The 22,531-nt window shown below is 51.8% G+C and overlaps 1 protein-coding gene across 7 annotated transcripts in view; it reads right to left on the bottom strand.

Annotated features, from left to right (window-relative positions):
* Positions 1-22,326, bottom strand: part of bon (tripartite motif-containing protein bonus) — a 151,189-nt gene extending 128,863 nt beyond the window's left edge. For 3 of the 7 annotated variants that reach the window (XM_089565033.1, XM_089565036.1, XM_089565050.1), the window contains exon 1: positions 21,954-22,325. In XM_089565033.1, coding sequence (XP_089421159.1) covers positions 21,954-22,134 — 181 coding nt within the window. In that variant the 5' untranslated portion in view covers positions 22,135-22,325. Of the gene's footprint in view, positions 1-21,953 lie in introns of all 7 variants that reach the window. The other 4 variants (XM_089565026.1, XM_089565072.1, XM_089565059.1 and 1 more) reach the window with 2 other exon arrangements.
* Between the last annotated feature and the right edge of the window lie 205 nt (positions 22,327-22,531).

Raw genomic sequence — 22,531 nt, 5'->3', positions numbered from 1 at the left:
GACACGTGGGCTTGTAGGGCCGCCGTTGTGGAGGGCTCCGGTTTAATTTAGACCACCTATAGGGTTCTTTAACGTGCGTCAACATCGCGCAGCGCAGAGGAGTTTTTGTATTTCGCCCCCATCGAAACATGGCCGCCGCGGCGCGACCTTGCACTCCAAACACGAAAACGCCCACATGGGAGTTGAAAGGGAGTAAGCAGTCTTCTAACGCCCATTATAAAAGGGTGTGCGCTAGAAGAGTTTACTCCCTTTTTTTACTCCTTTCTCTTTAGTGTGTGGAATCACCAGCTGAAAGCCAGCGCGGCGGGTCTGCCATAAATAAAAAAAAACACTTTTATAGCGAAAAAATTAGAAGCCTGAATCGATGGCCACCCATAGAACTGGAAGGCGTAATTAATGCCTCGGCGCGAGTAAACGCTCGCCCTGGAATTTCATACCACGGGGCACTTGACAAAGCTTCTGCCTGCAACCGAGACACTAATAAACGTTTCGGTCACGTCAGATACTGCCGGCGGCATTTTGCGACCGCTCCGGCAAATGCGGGCGGCGGCGATAAGACGCTACAGCACTGCTGGGTGTGCAATTACGCACTGCCTTCCACAGGAAACGGACTTTTCGTTATCGCCGGGACACCTCTGCCGGAGATAGTGAACTTGTGGTACGAGAAAGACTGCTTCGCGCACTTCACGACTGCTAGACTTCAAAGCGCAGGACTGGCACCGGTCCAAGAAGATAAGATTACGCCGGCCCTCGATGAGCACCGCCAGTTTTTTTTTTTTTTTTTGAAACGGCGCATGGAGGAAATCGCAAAGGTCATTTAGCCAGATACCTGTCCAAACGCAGCGTTGCCCTTGGGGACGAGTAGAGGGGGAAGTGCTTGAGTTCGAACCTGAGTGAAGAAGGCCAGAGCGCTAGCAGCGTGCTGGCGCAATACACACGACAAATGATAAAAATAATAATGTAAAGACGAGATTAAAAAAATAACTACGCACGTATTTGAACGAAAATATCTTCGACGGAAGTCCGTCTGGTTGGGTTCTTGGGATAGTTGAGAGAAAACTGACGCCAAACAGTATTTTAACTTTGCCCAACGTTTCGGGACCGACTCGGACCCTTCTTCAGGGGTGACTAAAGTGTGCCAGCAGCAGCGGGGTGCTGCCTTCGCTTTCCCTTCGTTAGCACGTGGCGCAATCCACCAACGTACGCGGAGGCCAGCGTTCCTGGAGTCCTCTTCATCGCCGCCTTCATGAGCCGGACGTGCCATGACTCCACATGTCGGCTCTTGAAGAAGTTTGGCTCCACGGCAAAGACGCTCACCTCCTCGAAGGCTATTCGGTGGTCGGCGCGCTCGCAGTGTTCGGCGAGGGGGTGGGATTCCGAATTCATTAGCCGGATATCATTTTTGTGCTGCCTTTTAATAACTTTGGTGGAAGCTTTTTTTGTTGCGCCGACGTATGAAGCCGGGCACTTGGAGCATGGGATTTTGTAAACGACATCCGGTTGTTTTTCTCCGGGGACGCGGTCTTTCGGTCGTGGTAAGAAGCGGCTTATTGTCGAAAAAGGTTTGTGAGCCACACGTACGTACACTGCCCGAGTACCCGATGCCATCAAAAGGTCAGCAATGAACCACGCGCTTCGCACCGGTGTTCTGCGAAAGAATATCCCAATCTACGGCACAAACGTCTTGGTGCACATCCTTTTCTCATGTCCCACAGTTCTACAATCCCTCCAGTGCCCAAACTACCTTCCTCTCCACTGGCGGATGCCGTTGGCGTCGGAGGCCCACGCCTACCAGCTGAACGTGGCCCGCTGGGGAAGGAACCTACCTGTAGGTCTTATATATTAGCTTTTAATGCGCTTGCACTTATAGAGGCCATTCCCCGCATGCAGCCGTTGTGTGTTTGCCCTAAGCCTGCAATACATATACATATACATATATATATATATATATATATATAGGGTCTGTTCTGAAAGTAGTAGGACTGGTTTTTTCCTGGGCGAACGGGTGGACGAGAGGCTGTCTGCACGTGCAGGATCGTTGAAGGGGGATATTGGAAATGATGGGGAAAATCGACAGTCGGCTCTCGGCCGTTGAAGAGAGGAGGTCGCTTGTACTGTGAACCCCTGTCGAAACGTCTCGTCACGCAGAATCGTCGAGCGTTTACTGCATCAGCGATACGCGAACAAATTTTGAGTAAATCTTGGTAAAACGGGCAAAGAGACTCACAACATGATTAAGGAGGCCTACGGTGACGCTTCCATGGGTAGATCAGGTGTTTTTTGAGTGGCACAAGCTTTCCCGAGAAGGTAAGGAAAGAGTGGAGGGAGACGACCGCTCCAGACGCCCTTCGACCAGCAAGACCAACGAAAATGTGTCGCGAGTGAAACATTTACTTAACAGTTATCGTAGAATGCAATCAGAATGATTGCTGATGACTTGAGCATTCCTCAAACCCAAGTTTTTGAGATCGTGACTAAAAACTTTTCCATGAGGAAAGCGTGCGCGAAGTTCGTGCCGGGAGTGTTGTCAGAGAAGGAAAAGGCCAACCGGTAGGATCTTCTTCATCACGTGAATGAGGACCCCGATTTTTTGCCCAGCACAAGGCGGCAATGCTTCCTCAGCACACCTACAACCTCGACTTGGCCCCGCCAGACTTTTTTCTATTCCCGAGAATAAAATCGACGCTCGAGGGGGAACATCACGGACCGGTAGAGGTGGTTCAACAGGCCGTGACGAGGGAGCTAAACAGCATTCCGGTCCAGGCGTTCCTGGAGGCGTACGAAAACTGTAAAACTCATTTGCAGCAGCGTGTAGGTGCGGAAGGGTGCTACCTTGAAAAATTGTAATCGTTTGTACTATTCTCTTGAATAAATTTTGTTTAAAAAAATGAGTCCTACTACTTTCAGAACAGACCATGTGTATGTATATATATATATATATATATATATATATATATATATATATATGAGAAAGAAGCCAACAGCCACAGAAACCAACGGATACAAGGAATTTTTTTTATTTTTGTGGTGGTGATCAATTTAGAATAATACTGAATATGTTATCGCTCAAAGCTAATTCATAAGAAAACCAGAAGAAAAAACAACCACATGCCGCCGGTGGGATCCGAACCCACGACCTCCGAATTTCGCGTCCGGTGCTCTACCTCTGAGCTACGGCACCGGACGCGAAATTCGGAGGTCGTGGGTTCGGATCCCACCGGCGGCATGTGGTTGTTTTTTCTTCTGGTTTTCTTATGAATTAGCTTTGAGCGATAACATATTCAGTATTATTCTAAATTGATCACCACCACAAAAATAAAAAAAAATTCCTTGTATCCGTTGGTTTCTGTGGCTGTTGGCTTCTTTCTCATATTTATAACGAGCCCCTCATTTCCCTCCCCTTGTTTGCTTATATATATATATATATATATATATATATATATATATATATATATATATATATATATATATTGTTGTGCTCAAGGTAGCAGAATCCCACCGCTGCCAACCAGTTATCGTGGCTCGAGGTAGCGTGGCCAGTTGTTGCATCACCAAGGGGGCTCGTACAGAATGAGGGAATGGTCTGAACTTCGAACATTGGGGATATCAAAAACAAGCAGGTTTAATGGCAAGAAACTAAGACACTTATTTACATAAATTTACAACAGAAGAGCAAGGAATCAAAAATTAAGAGTTCATGACGTCGAACGACTGGATGAGACCTTTAACCCAGGGCCCAGAGCCAATGGATGAACCTATTACCCAAGGTTCAGAGCGTTCGTGCTCACTTTGGTCGCAGGTTAAATAGCCCAAGGCTCCGCCCTTTCACCAGGCGGCAATTCATCGCGACACAAAAGATCGGCAATACACCACACAGCCAACGAAGACACCTGTGGTAGAGCCCACCCGTGGGAACTGGCGAGGAGGAAGCGTAAGTCCGCATCCCTGTAGCACTGTGTTGGCAGCTCGCGTCCATCGAACACAGGTGTGGCATGTTGACGTAGCAGACGCAGCTGCGCTGGCTTCCTCTGATTCGTTCCGGGTTTTTTTAAAACGAGGGGCACCCTTTTTTCCCCGGTCGTCGGTCCTTCTAGAAGGTCGTTGGCACCGAGCCGTAGGGTCATCTTGGGGGTCAAACGACCCGTCGAAATAGACCTCTCCCGGCCTACGTCATCAGCGCACGTGTTTCTGGTCCGATGGGCAAAACATGCACCGTACACAGAGGGGGCTCTCACAGGGAGAAGAAAGGCTGCGGGGCGTCTCGAATCGGGCAACAAAGGCGGCGGGGGAGCACTCGACACCGGTAAAACCGGTTCAGAACCAAAAGTGGACGACTTTGCCCATCAGGCCCCACCTTTTTGACGTCACACTGTTTACACCGGGGAGAGGTCTATTGCCGCCACTGTTGAATCCACCACCGTTTCATCGCGGGTCTCAAGATGGGTCGTAACAATATATATATATATATATATATATATATATATATATATATATATATATATATATATATATATATATATATATATATATATATATATAGCCGCAGTCGTGGCCTAGTGGTTTGAGCGCCCGTCTCGGCTGCGGGAGGTGGGTGGTTCGAAACCCACCGCCGGGCACCCACCGGTCAAAAGGGTACAAGCGTCCCCCGGCCTGGCGCTCGGCTTCCTTTAGGGGTGTACGTTTGGAAGAAGTCCTAAAAAAAAAGGGCCACAAATTGGGCTTATGCCGCACGAGGCGGACTTATGGTTGCTTGGCAGGGGAACTTATCACTCATCCGCCAAGGCAACTGTTTGGTCTAAGACCCTTTTCCCAAGCATTTCACCCTAGAAGAGCCGAGCACCAGGCCAGGGGAAATCTTGTACCCATTAAAGAAACCGGTGGGTACCCGGCGGCACTGGGGATCGAACCCAGCACCTCCCGAATGCGAGGCGGATGCTCTACCACAAGGCCACGCTTCGGTTGTGAAAGAAGTTTTCGGCCTGCCAAAACAGCCTCCCCCGGCCAACACAGACTAGGCCAGGGCCAGGCCACTTCCCAAGTGCAAGTCTCTTGCACAAAGTGCTTGGTGCGCCCCCTCACCAGAGACTGCTCTTGTACCAATTTAGGTTTGGTCATCCTCGGGCTCGAAAGCCCTCCCATCGAGCGTGGCGGACTGACGAACTACTGCCACCCCGATGGTCGTGTGTGGGTCCAACCCACGAGCTTCGGAAAGGCGGGGTCGTTACGCCCCGTGGTGCACCTCTGTGATGTGCACCCCTGCCAGACGCCGAAGCGCCCTCGACTTCGGGTAATCCCTTCGCGCCGCACTGCAAGCGGGAGCCCGATTCTACCAACTTTTATTAAGCGTCTTGGATTTGACGCCGGCCCTGCAAGCAGGACCTACCGCCTACGTACCCGCAGTGCGAGTGTGGGCTTCATCCCACACCCGTACGGTCTCACGACGGTACTACTCACAGACTCTCAAAGGACGCAAGCGCCAGTTCTGCTTTCGCTTTGCCCTCGCTCTCTTAGCCTACTGAGACGCCCGAAGGCCTCAACGTTTCCCAGAGATGGCCCTGGTTTCCCGGAGGGGGAACGAGGGCAGACCCCAGCAGCGCTCCCGAGTGCTCTTTGGACACGGGTTACACAGGGATGCCCCTACCCCTGATGACTTTAGTCAGCGGGGATTTCCCTGCAGCGAATCTGCTGGAGACTTAGCCACAGCAGCCTATCCCTAGACTGCCGCAGCGTATGAACTCTCTCGCTTGAAGTCCTGGGATAGGATCACCACAGACCCTTCCCAGGATAAAGGTCCTGGGATGCATTAGCATCGCCTCCTATTTCACTGGATTACAGGAGTACGCAACTACTCCCAGCGTTTCGCCTCAGGACTTTCATCGCCAGTGCCATCACAACCAGCTAGGTAACAGGAGGACGCTATCCCTCCCAGTGTTAGCCGGCCTGGGAGCAACCCTAGTACACCACAGCCCCAGTCACAGCTTTTCAACTGCAGCCAGGTAGCCAACCCTCCGGCTGACAGCCGACAGCAAGCGGTGGTGCTGTGATAGACACAACACCCCAGTCAATCCAGCCCTGACACGAGGCTGCTAACGTTTTGGGTGGGGCTGCGGCTCACCACACACCGAGCACCGCCAGCCCCGAGGCGCCGTACACCCTTTAGGGAGCACAGATTAGCCCTATTTTAATAGGGCCGCCTCGGGTGAGAGTTCACCCATGCGCTTAGGAACCCAACCTCAGCCAGCCTTTGGCTTGCTTTTAATTATATAGCCAGCTTCCACGACACCAAACAGAACAAGCGCGCCGCGAGAGTCCACCGCCGCTTCGTCGTCGTCTTCGATTCAGCGCGGAGGCCGCGCGGCGCGTTAGGCGCGTGGCAATATATATATATATATATATATATATATATATATATATATATATATATATATATATATATATATATATATATATATATATATATACAGGGTCTGTTCTGAAAGTAGTAGGACTCATTTTTTTAAATAAAATTCATTCATGAGAGTAGTAAAAACGATTGGAATTTTTAGGTGCAAGACATGCAAACATTTACAAAGGGACACTACGGTTAAAAGTACGGCAAGCGATTTCAGTTTCGATATAAAGACCAGTTTTGACTGCACATCGTCCAATATTATCTACATGCTCCAGTGCTCCTTCTGCCAGAAACAATATATCGGAGAAACCGGGCAAACAATGAGTGCCAGATTAAACGGGCACAGGGCTGACACAACACGGAATGAACAGAAGGCAGTGTCGACCCATTTTAATCAACGCCATCACAAATTCTATGAACTCAAATTGTTAATTCTTCAGTCAGGCTTCAAATCGACTAGGAACAGAAATTACAGAGAAGCATTCCTAATCCACAAATTTAAAACACTGCAACCAACAGGGATTAACATGTCCAGAGGAAACCTGGAATCTCTCAGGTACATTCCAGGGTTAGCATAATTTTAAATTAACAAATGTCTTGCACGTGGTCAGACCATTTCCTAGAACCTCGCATAAGTATATTATCGCTCTTTTCACCCTTCCCACGTCATATCTTCCACCACATTTCCGGCCTTCTCAACCTCTCCCTTTGTTCACTTTTTTTTTCTTTTCCCCTAATCCCCTACTATCAGTTCTCGGAAACCATGACATCCCTGTTACCCCCTCCGCCCCCACCTTTTGGATTTCTCTGAACTCGAGCCATTCCCCCCCCCCCCCTGCCTTGTCCTTCCTTAGAAATGCCCCCCCCCCCCCTTTCTTTCTCCTTCCAGTGCCAGCCTATTTTGTTTGCCTTGTTCTCATTTCCCTGTGCCACGCTGACTAATCCTCTTATCTGAGTCTTACAGGTCCACCCAGCGCCTCCCCCCCCCCCCCCCCCCGTCGCAAAGCCTTTGTTCATTACCCCCCCCCCCCCGGATATAAGTTTTATCGCTATAGCAGCTTAACGAATCAAGATTCACCTCCCTCCCCTCTCACACCACTTTCCTTCCCCCACCCGGGGCCTCCCTCCTCGGAGCGAAGGCCATATTTAATCCCTGCCAATGATGAACGCTTTGCCCAGACGAAGACAAGTCCCCTTGTCGAAACGTTGGCTCAAGCAACCTGAGGTTTTCTCCTCCCTTGTTCATTTTGTGATCGCCAAGGACCATCTACCACACCCTCTCTCTACCATGGGCTCTCAAGGTTAGGTTACACGTAAACTTAAATACGCCCCAAAAGCACAAGACTAGACAGATGCCGCCGTAGCTGAGTTGGCAGAGCACCGGACGTGTAATTCGGAGGTCCCGGGTCCGGATCTCATCGGAGGCATGTGGTTGTTTTTTCTTCTGCTGATCTAATCAATCACCTTTCACCGATAAAGTAATTATTAATCTCTACTGGTCAACACCACAAATTTAAAAAAAATTCCCCTATGCTCCTCGGTTTCTGTGGCTGTTAAAAAACACGCTTAAAAACATAACAGGGGGTTACTGACGTTTAGCCTGGGGACCAGTTTGCTCCAGAGCAGTATTTATAGAGGTTAGAAAGAGGCTGCTACAATGTAACTGAGAAAGAAAATAGAAAAAAAAAATGGCAGTGGTTTAGCTCTGGTTAAACCTGGAGGATTGCGAAAGCAACGAGGAGAGAGCGACAGGCGAGTTCCGCGAAATGGCTCGGCGACTCGCGTAGTGTTGCTTTCGCAACAAAAGGATCTGCAGAAAAGGCAGGGAGCGTGCTCGGCGTGTGATGAGCCGCAGTCCAGAAGAATGTTCAGTGGCCGCACTCCGAGCACAGCACAAAACGGTTGAACGTACACACGCACTGAAGAATGCGCACAAACACACCTGCCATTCGAGGAGAGTTTCGGGCAACAACAGAATAGTCAAACCCCCTCTCCACTCGTGGGTTTCTTCCTTTCAAACTTGGTATGTCCTTGCCTCCGACTTCAAGCCGCTGCTTCCCCCCCCCCCCCCCCTCCTGCTCCCCACACCACCCTCAAGCATTTCCTTTCACCGAGTCTCTACGGTTGTCAGCGTGTTTGCAGACGCTGGCACTTACGGGAACCAGAGACGGCGACCAATTAGGTACTTTAGTGCCAACGGCCGCGATGGGGTCGCGACACGTCGGACATGGGAGACGCTGCCGGAATGCCACAAAAGAAGGGGTGAGCCGTACACACCACGGTGCTCTCCCAGCTACGATGACGAAGCCAATGACAAGAAGTTTGGAAGGGGTAAGCGGGTCCGCTCGGGGACACAGACGGCTGTCAACAGGTGCCTTTCATTACGCATCGTGCGCACTGCTGCCTTGGGTGGTAGCGGCGGACCCGCTTTCATTGTGCAAGCACGACTCCCCCGTCACAACGGCGCCGTTAAGCCGGAAATGGCTTCGGAGTGCGCCGCTCTTTTCAGCACGCCCGCACGGGTTACGAGGGGAGGAAGCTTTGGGAAAGCTCTGCGAAGTCCGGAACGGTAGAAAGACCTCGAGCCAATGCAACCAAAACAAAATCTACGGGACCGTAAACGAGGCTCGGCCTCACAAGGGTCCGCGAGCCTAGAGTAAAGGCGGATTCACTATGGCGAGTCCCGCAGGTCGAACGACAGGTTCAAGTTGATCCGCTACGCTCCCTTCCCGCATTCCTAGCGCTCGGGAACCACGAACTAATCGACCGGAAATTCGCAGTTGACCGTGAGTAGTGGTGCGAAAATGTGATGGACGGGTGAGCACTGTTAAAGGCTCCAGTAAAATTTAGAAGCGCTCTTTCACCGTGCGGCCAAATTAAGAAAATATCGTCGAGAAAACGTTTATAGAAAAGTAGTTTGAGATTACATATATTGCGAGAAAATCCTCCTCTATGACAGCCATGAAAATATTCGCACAATTAGGCCCTATTCTTGTTCCCATAGATGTGCAGCTAATTTGGATGCAAAGGTCACCGTCGAATTCGAACTGTTAAGTGTAAGAATGAGTGCGAGTAAAGATTTCCGTGTGCTGTCATCATTTTGTCGTGAAATGAGTGGTTGTAAGCCTGAAGTACTGCCTGGATTCCGTCAGTGTGTGGCATGTTTGTGTAAAAAAGCTACGTCTAGGGTGCGTGTGTGCGTTCCGGCGTTTTGAGCTGTGCCACGAGCGCACGACCACTGAACACCCTTCTGGGCTTGTGACTCACGCGGCGAGCACGCCTACGTGCCATTTTTGTAACATATTTTTCTCTCTCCCTCTTCTATGGGTTCCAACTCAGACGCATTGTAGCAGCCTCGTTCTCATCATCATCATCACACAACACAACAACATAAATAGCCTCGAAAGCAGAAGATTGGACAGCCGCCACCGTAGCTCAGTAGGCAGAGCAACGAATGAGAAATTCGGAGGTCGTGGGTTCGGATCCCGCCGGCGACATGTGGTTGCTTTAGTACGCTAGCGCTTACAGTGGTCGTTCCTCGAATTCAGCCGCTGCGTGCGTGTTTGTCAGTAGGCAGGTGTACATTTATAGATCTGGCTACCTGCCCACCGGATTGCGAGCAAATTGCCGACCGTGGCAGTTCAAGTAATTATTGGTCGCGAGGAGGTTGCTCGGATAGAGCAACCTCCATTGGTCCCACAAGCCCCACCGGCGGCCACAGCTGCAACCGCAGGGCAGTCAGTGGCGCATCTCTTAACCGTTGCACCTCTGCGCCAGGAGTGGTATGTGGTCTCCCATGGATCTACGAATGTGAACTAGAGAACGCCCGATTCCGCACATATGGGCATTAACCCAGTATCGCTATCCGAACAATTCCCATCCGTGAAAGATGGATCCAAACACCGGAACCGAAGCGAAAATCAGAGCTAGTCCACCTTAATTAGCCTTCGGCCTCACTGCGCAAATCGACCGTCATTTTTGTTTCTTTTTCTCTCCGAGCCGACGTGTGCTGGCGTGTGCTCACAACTTCGTCGTATTCAACGCTAGGCCTGCGCTGGACACTGCTGCGGGCGCCTGACTATACTGTTACGACCCATCTTGAGACCCGCGATGAAACGGTGGTGGATTCAACAGTAGCGGCAATTTCGAAAGGTCGTTGACCCCCAAGATGACCCCACCAAAAGGAATGACCAGCTGGGAAATGGTCGATGGATGATCTTCCCACGCTCGGCTCGGTGCCACCGATCTTCGAGAAGCAACCGACGACAGGGGAAGAAAGGTTGCCCCTCGTCTAAAAAAAAAACCCGGAACGAATCAGAGGAAGCCGGCGCAGCTGCGGCTGCGACGTCATCAGGCCACACCTGTGTTCGATGGACCCGAGCTGACAACAGTATGGTTGCCTCGCAGTGCGACAGAGATGCGAACTTACGCTCCTCCTCGCCAGTTCCCACGTGTGGGCTCTCAACAGGTGTCTTCGTTGGCTGTGACGTGTGGTGCCGATGTTTTGTGTCACGATGAATTGTTCCCACGTGTGGGCTCTCAACAGGTGTCTTCGTTGGCTGTGACGTGTGGTGCCGATGTTTTGTGTCACGATGAATTGTTCCCACGCGTGGGCTCTCAACAGGTGTCTTCGTTGGCTATGACGTGTGGTGCCGATCTTTTGTGTCACGATGAATTGCCGCCTGGTGAAAGGGCGGAGCCTTGGGCTATTTAACCTGCGACCAAAGTGAGCACGAACGCTCTGAACCTTGGGTAATAGGTTCATCCAGTGTGGCTCTGAACCTTGGGTAATAGGTTCATCCAGTGTGGCTCTGAACCTTGGGTAATAGGTTCATCCAGAGTGGCTCTGGGACCTGGGTAAAAGGCTCATCCAGTCGCTCGACGTAATGAACTCTTAATTTTTGATTCCTTGCTCTTCTTTTGTAAATTTATGTAAATAAGTGTCTTAGTTTCTTGCCATTAAATCTGCTTGTTTTTGTATTCCCCAACCATTAGAAGTTCAGATCGTTTCCTTATCCCGGACGAGCCCCTTGGTGATGAAACAACTGGCCACGCTACCTCGAGCCACAACTGGTGGCAGCGGTGGGATTCGAGGCCTGGAAGTCCCGACATCTGTGGAACAGCGATGGGATTCTGCTACCTTGAGTTATAACAATACTAAAGGGCATCGCGGATGAGCACCCTCTATGAGGCTATCAAAATCATTAGTGCCATTTTCGTTGCGACGCAGGAGAGGGTTAATTGAAGGTCCATGGGAGAGGCCTCTGTCATGCTATGGACGCAGTCAGGACGCCGACGATAAAAGTCGTAAACAAGGATTCGGTGCACCTGGAAACCCCGGAAGCAAAATGCAGCCCTGCCTCACTCTCTACTGCACCGCAGTGACTGGGGTTCGAATCTAAGCCAAATACTTTAAGAGCAAGAAAGAGTCAAGAACGCTATCCATATTCCACATGCCCATCTCCGATGGAGGCCGTTCTGATGCTCGATCGAGGATTACCGATGAAGGTCTTTCTCAAATGCGCTATACCACGAGGGCAGCAGCACCTGTGCTACTAAAGTTATATTGCCCACAGTTCCAGCCAGAAGTACAGCCGAGCCAGGACCACCAGAGAAGGCAATGGTTCCATTCCAATCTTCATAGTTTGCCCCGCCACCGGGAAAGGGCCCGTCGCTTGGCTGTGCACGGCACTGTTCATCACTAGGACCACGCCAAAAAGAAGGGCAAGGCAGTGAAACCACAGGTGTAGCCTCTACCTGCGAGGAAATCTAGCCCTGTACAAGAATCGTCTTCTGCTATTAGGCAAGCCAAATATGACGCAGTAACGAAATGCGAAGAAACTTCAAACTAGCTTCTGCCTTGACTGCGTACCTCTGCCTAAAATGGCCCTAAAACACACCCTGAGATCCAGCGGGCAAACGACAACGCCGTAGGAACATCCAAGCCACAGCCCTACAGACGAAGCCAATAACGCCCACAGGCAAAGGCAAATCCTACCATGTTTCTCAAAGCGGCCTTTCAGTTCGATTAATGCTGTGACACCAGCAGCCGCTCATATGATGTTGCACCCTTCGCGCTAATAGGTCCTTTCGACTAGCCTGCACTCCCTGCACCAGTTCTGCAAAGTTCCGCGGCGGTGTATGCCGTGAGCGTGCAGCGCCAGTTCCTGCAGTTCAAGTGCAGCTTGGCACTGGCTGCTTCCAAAACGAATGGTCGAGTGCGTTGTCTGCTAGCCTTGGCGTCGCCACCATATTGCAGCCGGCAGCGCGGCGCCCATATATCAACGACTGCCAACATCCCGAACCGCGTGAAGAATTTTCAAACAGCACATGGCAGCGAGGTGTTGCCACGCATCAGCCGCGATGAAACCTCGTGGCAGATTAGCGAAACGCACGTGTGTCCTTGTAATGAACACGACTGAGGTGTGCGCGCGCCGACTTGCATGTTAATTAAGCGGTTAATGTTGCAACAACGTGCATAATGCTGCATGCACGTGTACACTTTTTAGTTAGCATAACCGGCTTCAACTGTTACGACTTTATCAGTCCTAAGGAAAGACGCCGGTGACGGGTCCGTCGAGAGCACGGTGGCCTACGTGCCAGCGAGGGCTGCCGGGTCCCCCCTTCCGTCGCCGCCTTCTCGGGTGGCCAGTCAGTACTTTCCATCAGAGTCGGGCCGGAGTCGGGCAGCAGCTGCACCATTTCGGCACCGACTACTGAGGAGGTGCACAGTTTTCTTGAACTTTCCTGAACTAGACATGCACAACGACTGCACTTTTATGAAACGAATGGCGTCGTGCAGGCGGCGCCATCTTGCACCGCTGAAACGAATGGCGAAGTGCAGCACCGCGAGAACCAGTTCACGTAGTGCAGGCGAATCGAACGGGCCTAATGGCGAGAGCAACGGCGACTGGACGTTGTCCTACAAAGCGGAGTGTCTATCTCGGAACGCAAATAGTAGGATAAAGGGAGAGAGAGGTCGACGAAACTACGAGGGCACCTTTCATACGACGCCTTCCATTCCTTGTACTTTTTTAGTGTACCTCTCTTCGCAGTACACCCTTTCTGGCACCTTGAATCTCTCTCGACTAAGGCTCTGTCACCTAGGCCTCTAGCGCTTTCGGCACTCCACTTTAGTTTGTTCCTGAATCGTTTGCACACTGCCTGCGGGAACATTCGGAGGCCCCCGATGTTGGATTCGACCAGCTTCGCAGTGTAGTATGTTTCTCTTTCAAGAGCCACATCCTTGTTTCTTAAGAGTCAGTGCATCATAGAGGGCCCGGGCCCTTGAGTTCAGTACAGGCGAGCGATTAAGCAGCTCCAGTCCAGCCCTAAGTGCCCACAACTCTCCCACTTGCCTGGTATATTACACGGAGTCTAATGAAAAAACCCTTTGTAATGCTCCTCTTCGTCCAACTCCAAAACAGCCAACCTCTCTGTCCAAGTATGACACAGCAAGTGCACCTTAGGGTTTTGTCGCCGAGCGAAATATGACGGTACATCTTCCAGGAACTTGCACACAACATCAAGAACCGAAACCAACAGGAATGCAATTCCGTTCTCGCAGTACAGCAGCTGCTCTTCGAAGGCCCCGCGTGATAACATTCGAAACGGTATGAAAAAAAAGACGTCAGAATACTCTTGCAGTATACTTGCGCGATATCTGAAAACTAACGCAGTCGCACGCCATGTGTAACCACGGCCATCAGGGGATGCATTCGAACAAGCTGGCAGAAAACTACAAAAGAGCAAGACGGTCGTATAACGCGACCACAAATACACGAGAGGTCACTGCGCTTAACCGTGAAACCTTTCACGTGAGGTTACTGACCCCAGGACCCCTTACAAGAGGAAGGTGCACTGGCGGTGATGAGGGTTTCCATGTTTTGGGAGCATATTGCAGCAGCGATCAATGATATATAGAAAGAAGAGTATGTGGGGTAGTGGTCATCAGGCCAACTCGACGAAACATGCGCAATTATGACGCATAGAGTGCAAGACTTCCAAGGCCTCATGCTGAAAAACTACATGAGTAGACCTCTTCAGCTGACCACTTATGGGCGCGCCGCTTAAGGTAAGCGATAAGAGTGACAGCCTCCCACGTGATCTGGCATACTCTAAGTAACTGAAGTAGGCAGACACTATCAAGGACGCAGGCTTCAGACATGGTGAAGAGGACCGAAGACGGACCACGGACCGGTCTTCGCCCGGCGATTGGCGTCACGTGACGACCCACTACTGATTCGAGGAGTCCCCGCCTGGTTTGGTGAACCTAGCCACCGTCTTTCGTCGTGCTATTAGCCACCATAGTGGCACATGACCACTGGCCGGACAGGATCCGCATGTGGGACGCCACGTGACGAACCCATTCCTGTTCCATGGGGCCCCGCCTGGTCCCGTTAGTGAACCTAGCCACCGCCTTTCACCGTGCTATTAGCCACCATAGTGCCGAGTTCAACATGACCCCTGGCCGAACGGGTTCCGCATGTGGGACGTCACGTGACGACCCAGTTCAGGTTCGATGGCTCCTCGCTTGGTTCTTAGTGAACCTAGCCACCGCCTTTCACCGTGCTATTAGCCATGTTACGGCTCGAGGTAGCGTGGCCAGTTGTGGCGTCTCCAAGGGGCTCGTCCGGGATGAGGAAACGGTCTGAACTTCAGATGGTTGGAGATTTCAAAAACAAGCAGATTTAATGGCAAGAAACTAAGATACTTATTTACAAAAAGAAGAACAAGGAATCAAAATTTAAGAGTTCATAGCGTCGAGCGTCTGGATGAGCCTGTTACCCAAGGCTCGGAGCCACTGGATGAACCTTTTTCCGAAGGTCCAGAGCCACACTGGATGAACCTATTACCGAAGGTCCAGAGCGTTCGTGCCCACTTTGGTCGCAGGTTATATAGCCCAAGGCTCCGCCCTTTCACCAGGCGACAATCCATCGCGACACAAAAGATCGGCACTAGCACCGCCATCGAAGACCTGTTGAGCCCCCTCACTAGGCGGTAACTCATCGTGGCACAAAAGATCGCCACCACACGTCACTGCCAACTAAGACGCCTGTTTAGAGCCCGCACGTGGGAACCGGCGAGGATGAAGTCCGCACCACTGAAGCACTGAGTTGGCCGCTCGTGTCCATCAAACACAGGTGTGGCAGGATGACGTCACAGACGCAGCTGGCCAAGACACCTGTTGAGAGCCCGCACGTGGGAACTGGCGAGGAAGATGCTAAGTCCGCATTCCTATAGCATTGTGTCCTGTTAACGTCACAGCCGCAGCTGCGCAGGCTTCCTCTGATTCGTTCCGGGTTTTTTTTTTTTTTTTTCAAGACGAGGGACACCCTTTCTTCTCCTGTCGTCGGTTGCTTCTCGAAGGGGAGGTCGTTTTCGCCGAGCCGAGTGTGGGAAGAGCCTCATCGGCCACTTCCCAGAAAGTCACCCTTTTTTGTGAGGTCATCGTGGGGTCAAGTTGAAGTCAAACGACCCGTCAAAATTGCCGCTACGTTGAATCTCCCTCCGTTTCATCTCGGGTCTCAAGATGGGTCGTAACAGCCACCATAGTGCCGAGTTCAACATGACCCCTGGCCGAACGGGTTCCGCATGTGGGACGTCACGTGACGACCCAGTTCAGGTTCGATGGCTCCTCGCTTGGTTCTTAGTGAACCTAGCCACCGCCTTTCACCGTGCTATTAGCCACCATAGTGCCGAGTTCAACATGACCCCTGGCCGAACGGGTTCCGCAAGTGGGACGTCACGTGACGACCCAGTTCAGGTTCGATGGCTCCTCGCTTGGTTCTTAGTGAACCTAGCCACCGTCTTTCACCGTGCTATTAGCCACCATAGTGCCTAGTTCAACATGACCACTGGCCGTATGGGATCCGCATGTGGGACGTCACGTGACGACCCAGTTCCGGTTCGATGGCTCCCCGCTTGGTCATGTTAGTGAACCTAGCCACCGCCTTTCACCGTGCTATTAGCCACCATAGTGCCGAGTTCAACATGACCACTGGCCAAACGGGATTACCATGTGGGACGCCACGTGACGAACCCATTCCTGTTCCATGGGTCCCCGCCTCGTCCCGTTAGTGAACCTAGCCACCGCCTTTCGCCAAGCTATTAACCACCATAGTGCCGAATTCAACATGACCACGAGCCGGATGGGATCAGCATGTGGGACGCCACGTGACGAACCCATTCCTGTTTAATGGGACCCCGCCTGGCCCAGTTAGTGAACCTAGCCACCGCCTTTCATCGTGCTATTAGCCACCATAGTGCCGAGTTCAACATGACCACTGGCCGGATGGGACCAGCATGTGGGACGCCACGTGATGACCCCATTCCTGTTCCTTGGGTCCCCGCCTGGTCCCGTTAGTGAACCTAGCCACCGCCTTTCACCGCGCTATTAGCCACCATAGTGCCGAGTTCAACATGACCACTGGCCGGATGGGACCAGCATGTGGGGCGCCACGTGACGACCCCATTGCTGTTCCATGGGTCGCCGCCTGGTCCCGTTAGTGAACCTAGCCACCGCCTTTCACGGTGCTATTAGCCACCATAGTGCCGAGTTCAACATGACCACTGGCCGGACGGGATTGTAGGGACGCCACGTGACAACCCAGTTCCTGTTCCATGGGTCCCCGCCTGGTGCCGTTAGTGAACCTAGCCACCGCCTTTCACCGAGCTATTAGCCACCATAGTGCCGAGTTCAACATGACCACTGGTCGGACGGAATCCGCATGTGGGACGCCACGTGACAACCCAGTTCCTGTTCCATGGGTCCCCGCCTGGTTCAGTTAGTGAACCTAGTCACCGCCTTTCACCGATCAATTAGGCACCATAGTGCCAAGTTAAACATGACCGCTGGCCGGACGGGTTCCGCAAGAGGGACGGCACGTGACGCCGAATCCGCGAGCGAAAAGTCCTTTGTCTCCGCAGCAGTCCACAGCCCCCACAGGACCGTGCGCATGCGCACTCGTCTCTCAATGTGGCTGCTCCGGACCAGCCAGCTATGCTATTCAGAGTGAGTCACCGAGTTACAAAAAAGCCAGAGAAGCAAAGTACCACACGCTCTACTAAAAAGCGTCGCCAAAGAAGCTCTATATTTTCTCTTCTCAGGCGTAGGTGTGGACAGTGAACCTGGTCAAAGCTACGCAACAGAAAACTTGCCCAAAGCTCCATTAGGTCCATTTTCGCCATCCCATGGGGACAAGTGCCATCACTACCTCGCCCACACCGTCCTAGGCCCTCCTGGACAATAAACAACGTGACGGGAGTTTTCTGTTAGGAACACTACGCAAACCGACCTCACTAACCTCGGAGAATGACCTTCTCATACACCTACGGAATAACTACTCCCAGCTGTCTACAAGAGGCGAAGAGGTGGCTCCTCCCACAAGACCATACTGGGTCGCGTAATCGTAGAACGCAGGTTCTCGCTGTAGATGCTGCAGACATGTGTCGTATTCAGATGTAAACGGTGAGAGCACCTCGTCGCTGGTTGCGAGACATATAACTGCTACTACAACGGACAGTCGCGTAAAACATTCCCGATACAATTATTCCTCCAAAAATCAATGGCGCTCACGGGCAGATTAAAAGCGGCAGAAAAAAAAAGAACCAGCATCGCATCATTCTTTTTTAGGGAAATGCCTCCCCTGGTAGCATATTGTGTCCTCCCCACAGCCTTCAGCGCAATGCTGCCTCACGCGAGACAACGGCAATGACGGCAACAGTGCATGCGCAGGAAGGTGACAAGACTCAAGAACGGAGCAGCAAATAGCAAGATAGCGTGAACAAGTGACGGGTGAAGGCGTGCGCAGTGATATAAGAGCTTTGCGAAGGAAAAACGACCACTTGTTGCACGAAGGCAGGTGCTCAAGTGCGGCTTATCATGAGTGAGGCTAACCGGTTCAGTGTGCAGATGCTTTCAGAGATAAGCAGCAACATTCGACCCTGGAAGGTGCTGAGCACTAGCCAACACCTGCTCATAGAACTGAAAAGGGCTGATGTGTGAAGCTTCCCCCTTTACCCCCACCCTGCAGCTCTGTGAAGGAATCAAATCTAGTAAGCAGGCCAGACAGCAAAGAGAGGGGGGCCCTTCACCAGGATGCTGACTTGATGGCCCCTTCTTTAATCCATCAGTTCGCAGTTTGGCAAGTGGATTTTCCAGGAAAAATTTACACCAGTCACCTACCCCCTGGTTTTAGGTAGACTTCACCAGACTCTGAAAAGGGTTGTTATCCCTTTGGAATTTCCACTTCAAAAGACGCCTGTCACAGCAAGTATGGAATGCCGTGTGGAATGTGTGGAAAATTCCACGGCACTTCAGGGGCAGGCTCCTCACTACTAAAAGCAGCAGCTGCAGGTGCTTTTGCAACATGGAAACGAAAAACTGACAAGCTTCAAAAAGCAAGACCAACAAGGTTAAAAGAGGGGGAGGCAAAAACAAAAAAACACGCTAACGGCAGGCTGCATCCGCCTGCCTTCAAGGCCACTTTAGAGGGGCTTGCAAAAAGAGGAGTTCGAAGAAAAGATGGAGTGGGGAAAACCGAGGGAAACAAACCGGGCTGCAGACTGGGGGAAGAGCCAGAGGTCACGGCACAGTGGAGGGGGTGAGAACGGCGCCACCATGCTGCAGCTCATTCAAAAGTGGGGAGGATGGCACACAGAAACAGCTGTCCCGTTTCAGCCGAATGGAGCCGATGCAGTTCGCACGTCTTCCCTCCTTACTCAGCTTTCCGTTCGAACATACACGGGTACGAAATATAGTAAAAACTGCCGTGAACACAAATAAAGAAAAACAACGTCTCACAGTGTACCTTCGTAAACGACAAATTCTGCGAGCAGCATGGACAGCGGTTCGCCACATAGCGGTGTGCAAGGATGCACCGGATGTCCCCTGGACATCCAAGAGCGCAGATTTGATTTCAGTAGGGGGTACAACAAAACAAAAAGGAAGAACCTTCATGAATGCCTACAGAACGCCCGAGGCATGAACTTCCAGCGAGCAAGCAGGCATTGTTTGTTTCGGTCGTTTGTCGGTGAAAAGAGGGTAAAGCTAAGAGAAAAATGCAAGGTCCGTCCTGTGGCCTGTCGCAGGCGACTGCAGCCCTGCACGACGCCGCGCATCCTCACTGCCTTTCTTACTTTTGTATTTTTCCCACTTGTTCGGGAAGCTTCTCGCGCTCGTGAGCGGAGGGAGGGGGGTTCTGGCGTTCGGAAAAAGGAGCCGTAGCTCACGGGGTGGCCCCTTCTTGAAAGTACTTTACGGCTGTCAGACTGCTTTTTATGTTTTACGTCCCCGTAAGAGACCGTCTCCTGTGCTTCCTTTCTTTCCAGGAATTCGTCCGCGGCATGGTTCGGAAGGGTCCCTGGTCCTTGGACAAACCAACGCCACAACGATCAAGAAGTGTGATTGGCACCTCTAACGCATGACAAGGCAATGCATCAGCATGTGCTCAGGACATGTCTCCAAGAGTGAATATACTAGGCCTCTCAAGGTCAAAACGCAAACAACGAAAATACAAGATGAGAGACCCCACACTGGCATTCCATTATGCCATACATGACCTGGAACGACGCAAAAATGTTACAGGGCAAAACTTCCTTTCGTATGGTTCTGTAGCCCACAGATGAATCATCAAATGTCTAAATATTTATGTAGAATAGGAAAGCAAAGGCGGATAACATTCTAAACATAGTTGGTGCACTGACACATTTATCCGTTATCAACAGATCGCACAAAGCTGTGATGGATGTGTATGTCTTCATTTACACCAGTCTTCATTTACACCAGTATGTCTTCATTTAAGTCAAACAGTCTAGCCACGTAATGGATTGCACACACGTAAGTTACGAATGTCAAGGGCACGCAACAAGTCACTCGGAGAGGATACGCCGCTTTCAGCGACGCACTTAAGCGCGGGTTATGATTGGAGGTTACGGAAGAACTACGGGGCCCTGCTGAACTCATGGAACTTGAACAAAATTATTTTCTCAGCTCTTCAGTTTATCGCACGCGACCTTCAAAAATTCCCCAATCGTGAGAATTGCGTGTTTACACGTGGAATGCCACATCCCTTCGCAGAGCGCCTTGCCGCTCTTGGCGCCACCGGCACCGTTCCCATGGCAACGGTGCACGCGGCACAAACTGAGGTTATGATCATAAGCACGCTGCACGATCCGCTCACGACACAAGTCCTTAAACGGCGTAAGCCACACAACGTTTTGTAATTTAAATTGTATCACACCCAAACCCCGCAGTCTTGATTCCCGAAGAAATAACGCCGACAGCTGCAGTGTACAGAAAGCAAACACAGGTACCGCAAAGCAGTCCAGCTCGTAGCCACCTCGAATGACAAGCACCGTGTGATATCAACAGCAGTCATCGCGAGGGGTAAATACCGTTAGATGTCAACGGCCCTTGAAGGCATGCGGTAGGCTTCCATGCTAGCGTTTTCCCCACCGTAGATGTGTCGTCGGAACTTGTTCGCAAAAACGCACCCCTCGCTTCCTAAACTAACTCAAGGAGTCGCCGGACTACGTTACGTTTTGCAAAGGGTGCAGCTTCGCACCTATTCCTATGACAAGCTCGAACACACCGCGGTTTTTCTTCGGCGGCGCAGAAATCTAATCACCAACACAAATTGCGCGGCGTTGCGCCTTGATGTGATGCCGTCCCGGAATCAATGACGCACTGCTTCTCATATGAGCCTTTTTGAATGAGAAAACACGGCCCAAGCAGCCGGCCAAATAACCCGGGAGTGCCTGCCTTGACAGCGCGTCGGCTAATGATCGTATGTTTTGCCTTCCTTCTCTTCGTTGCGTCTAAATTTCGCTTGTTATTTTGTCATCAGCACGCGAAGTCAACCAGGCGGGACATGTTCTTGCACCTCACATTTTGTCCAAAGGTTACAAGCACTCAGTAAATGTCACCGCTGATCTGAGTGAAGACGAAGGGCGGATGCCACATTTGCAGGCGCAGCGCGAGCCACGCCGCTCGACAGGTGATTTTTCCGCGCGCCACACGATGCCAACAATCGACGCACGTGCCGCGCTCCGAAACAACGAAATTACCGCCGGGCGCTGCTCGCGCTGGACCCGCCTTCTTCCGCGCTCGCGATCGCACGCGGGCACCGATCCCCACCCCCAACACGTTAGCACGTTCTACACCGATCGCTTCTGTTTCGTTCCCCAGGTCTCCACAGCACTAAAACGCCGGTCGGCGGCAAATACCGACACACCACATCGGGAAAAGCATCACTTGTCATCCGCGCGTTTACCGGCAGCCAGCTCGGCGCCAGCGAGCGCTGCGAAAGTAAGCAAAAGCGCTGCATAAGTGACAGATCGGCTGCTGCCGAACGAAAACTTGACATCCCGTTCGAAAAAACATGCTACAGGCAACGTATTTGTGCCGGACGAACGGTGCTGAGGTTCTGGTCGGCAAACCTCTCGAGTGACGGTGCGTTCGAGGCGACGCAATTTTCTTTCTGCAGTTGTTTTTCAAGCCGCACACCTCGCCTTCGGAAGCAAGATGCCGAATAACAAAATTGTGCTGGCTTTCGCTCACCGGCGGGCTCTGTCGGGATGCATAGCTTGCAGGCGGTGTGGAGGCATGGTAGCAGTTGCGGTTCGCTGGTCTCCGAAACGTCCTGCTTACAGAACACGCACTTGGTGTCCAGTCCGGCGTCTTCGGCGGGGCCTCCCGTCACCTGCTCCGTCGTTGTCTGCGCGCCGTCGTGCGCCTCCATCTCGGCATCGGTGCCTAGCGTCCACACTCGCGCACACGAAACAACGGAAACAACACACGGGTCGCCGCGGTCACGTCGAGGTATCGTACATCGCAGGACACCGCTCACATTCAACCCGTACCAGCAGCGCTAACCGAAGCGCGAGAGCACCAAGCCTACCGCCAAAGCGATGTGGCTGGAAACGTTGCGCCATCTACATTCTCAGAAGCGCAAAAGTGAAGTAGACCGCTTCTCAGAGCGACCTATCAGGAAGTTCACTTTGCATCAGGCGCCCTCTGATTGGACGGACTCTGATGTAGTGATCATCTCCTGGCCAATCATGGCCTGAAGTGTGTTTCAAACATTGCTTCTGTGGCATTTTCTATTGCTGTTTTGCCCCTGAGCATCTGGTGTTCTC

Source organism: Amblyomma mixtum, chromosome 1 (genome assembly GCF_055824585.1).
Source record: "Amblyomma mixtum isolate Tamu chromosome 1, ASM5582458v1, whole genome shotgun sequence".
NCBI lineage: Eukaryota > Metazoa > Arthropoda > Arachnida > Ixodida > Ixodidae > Amblyomma > Amblyomma mixtum.
This window is presented reverse-complemented; position numbering and strand designations above follow the sequence as displayed.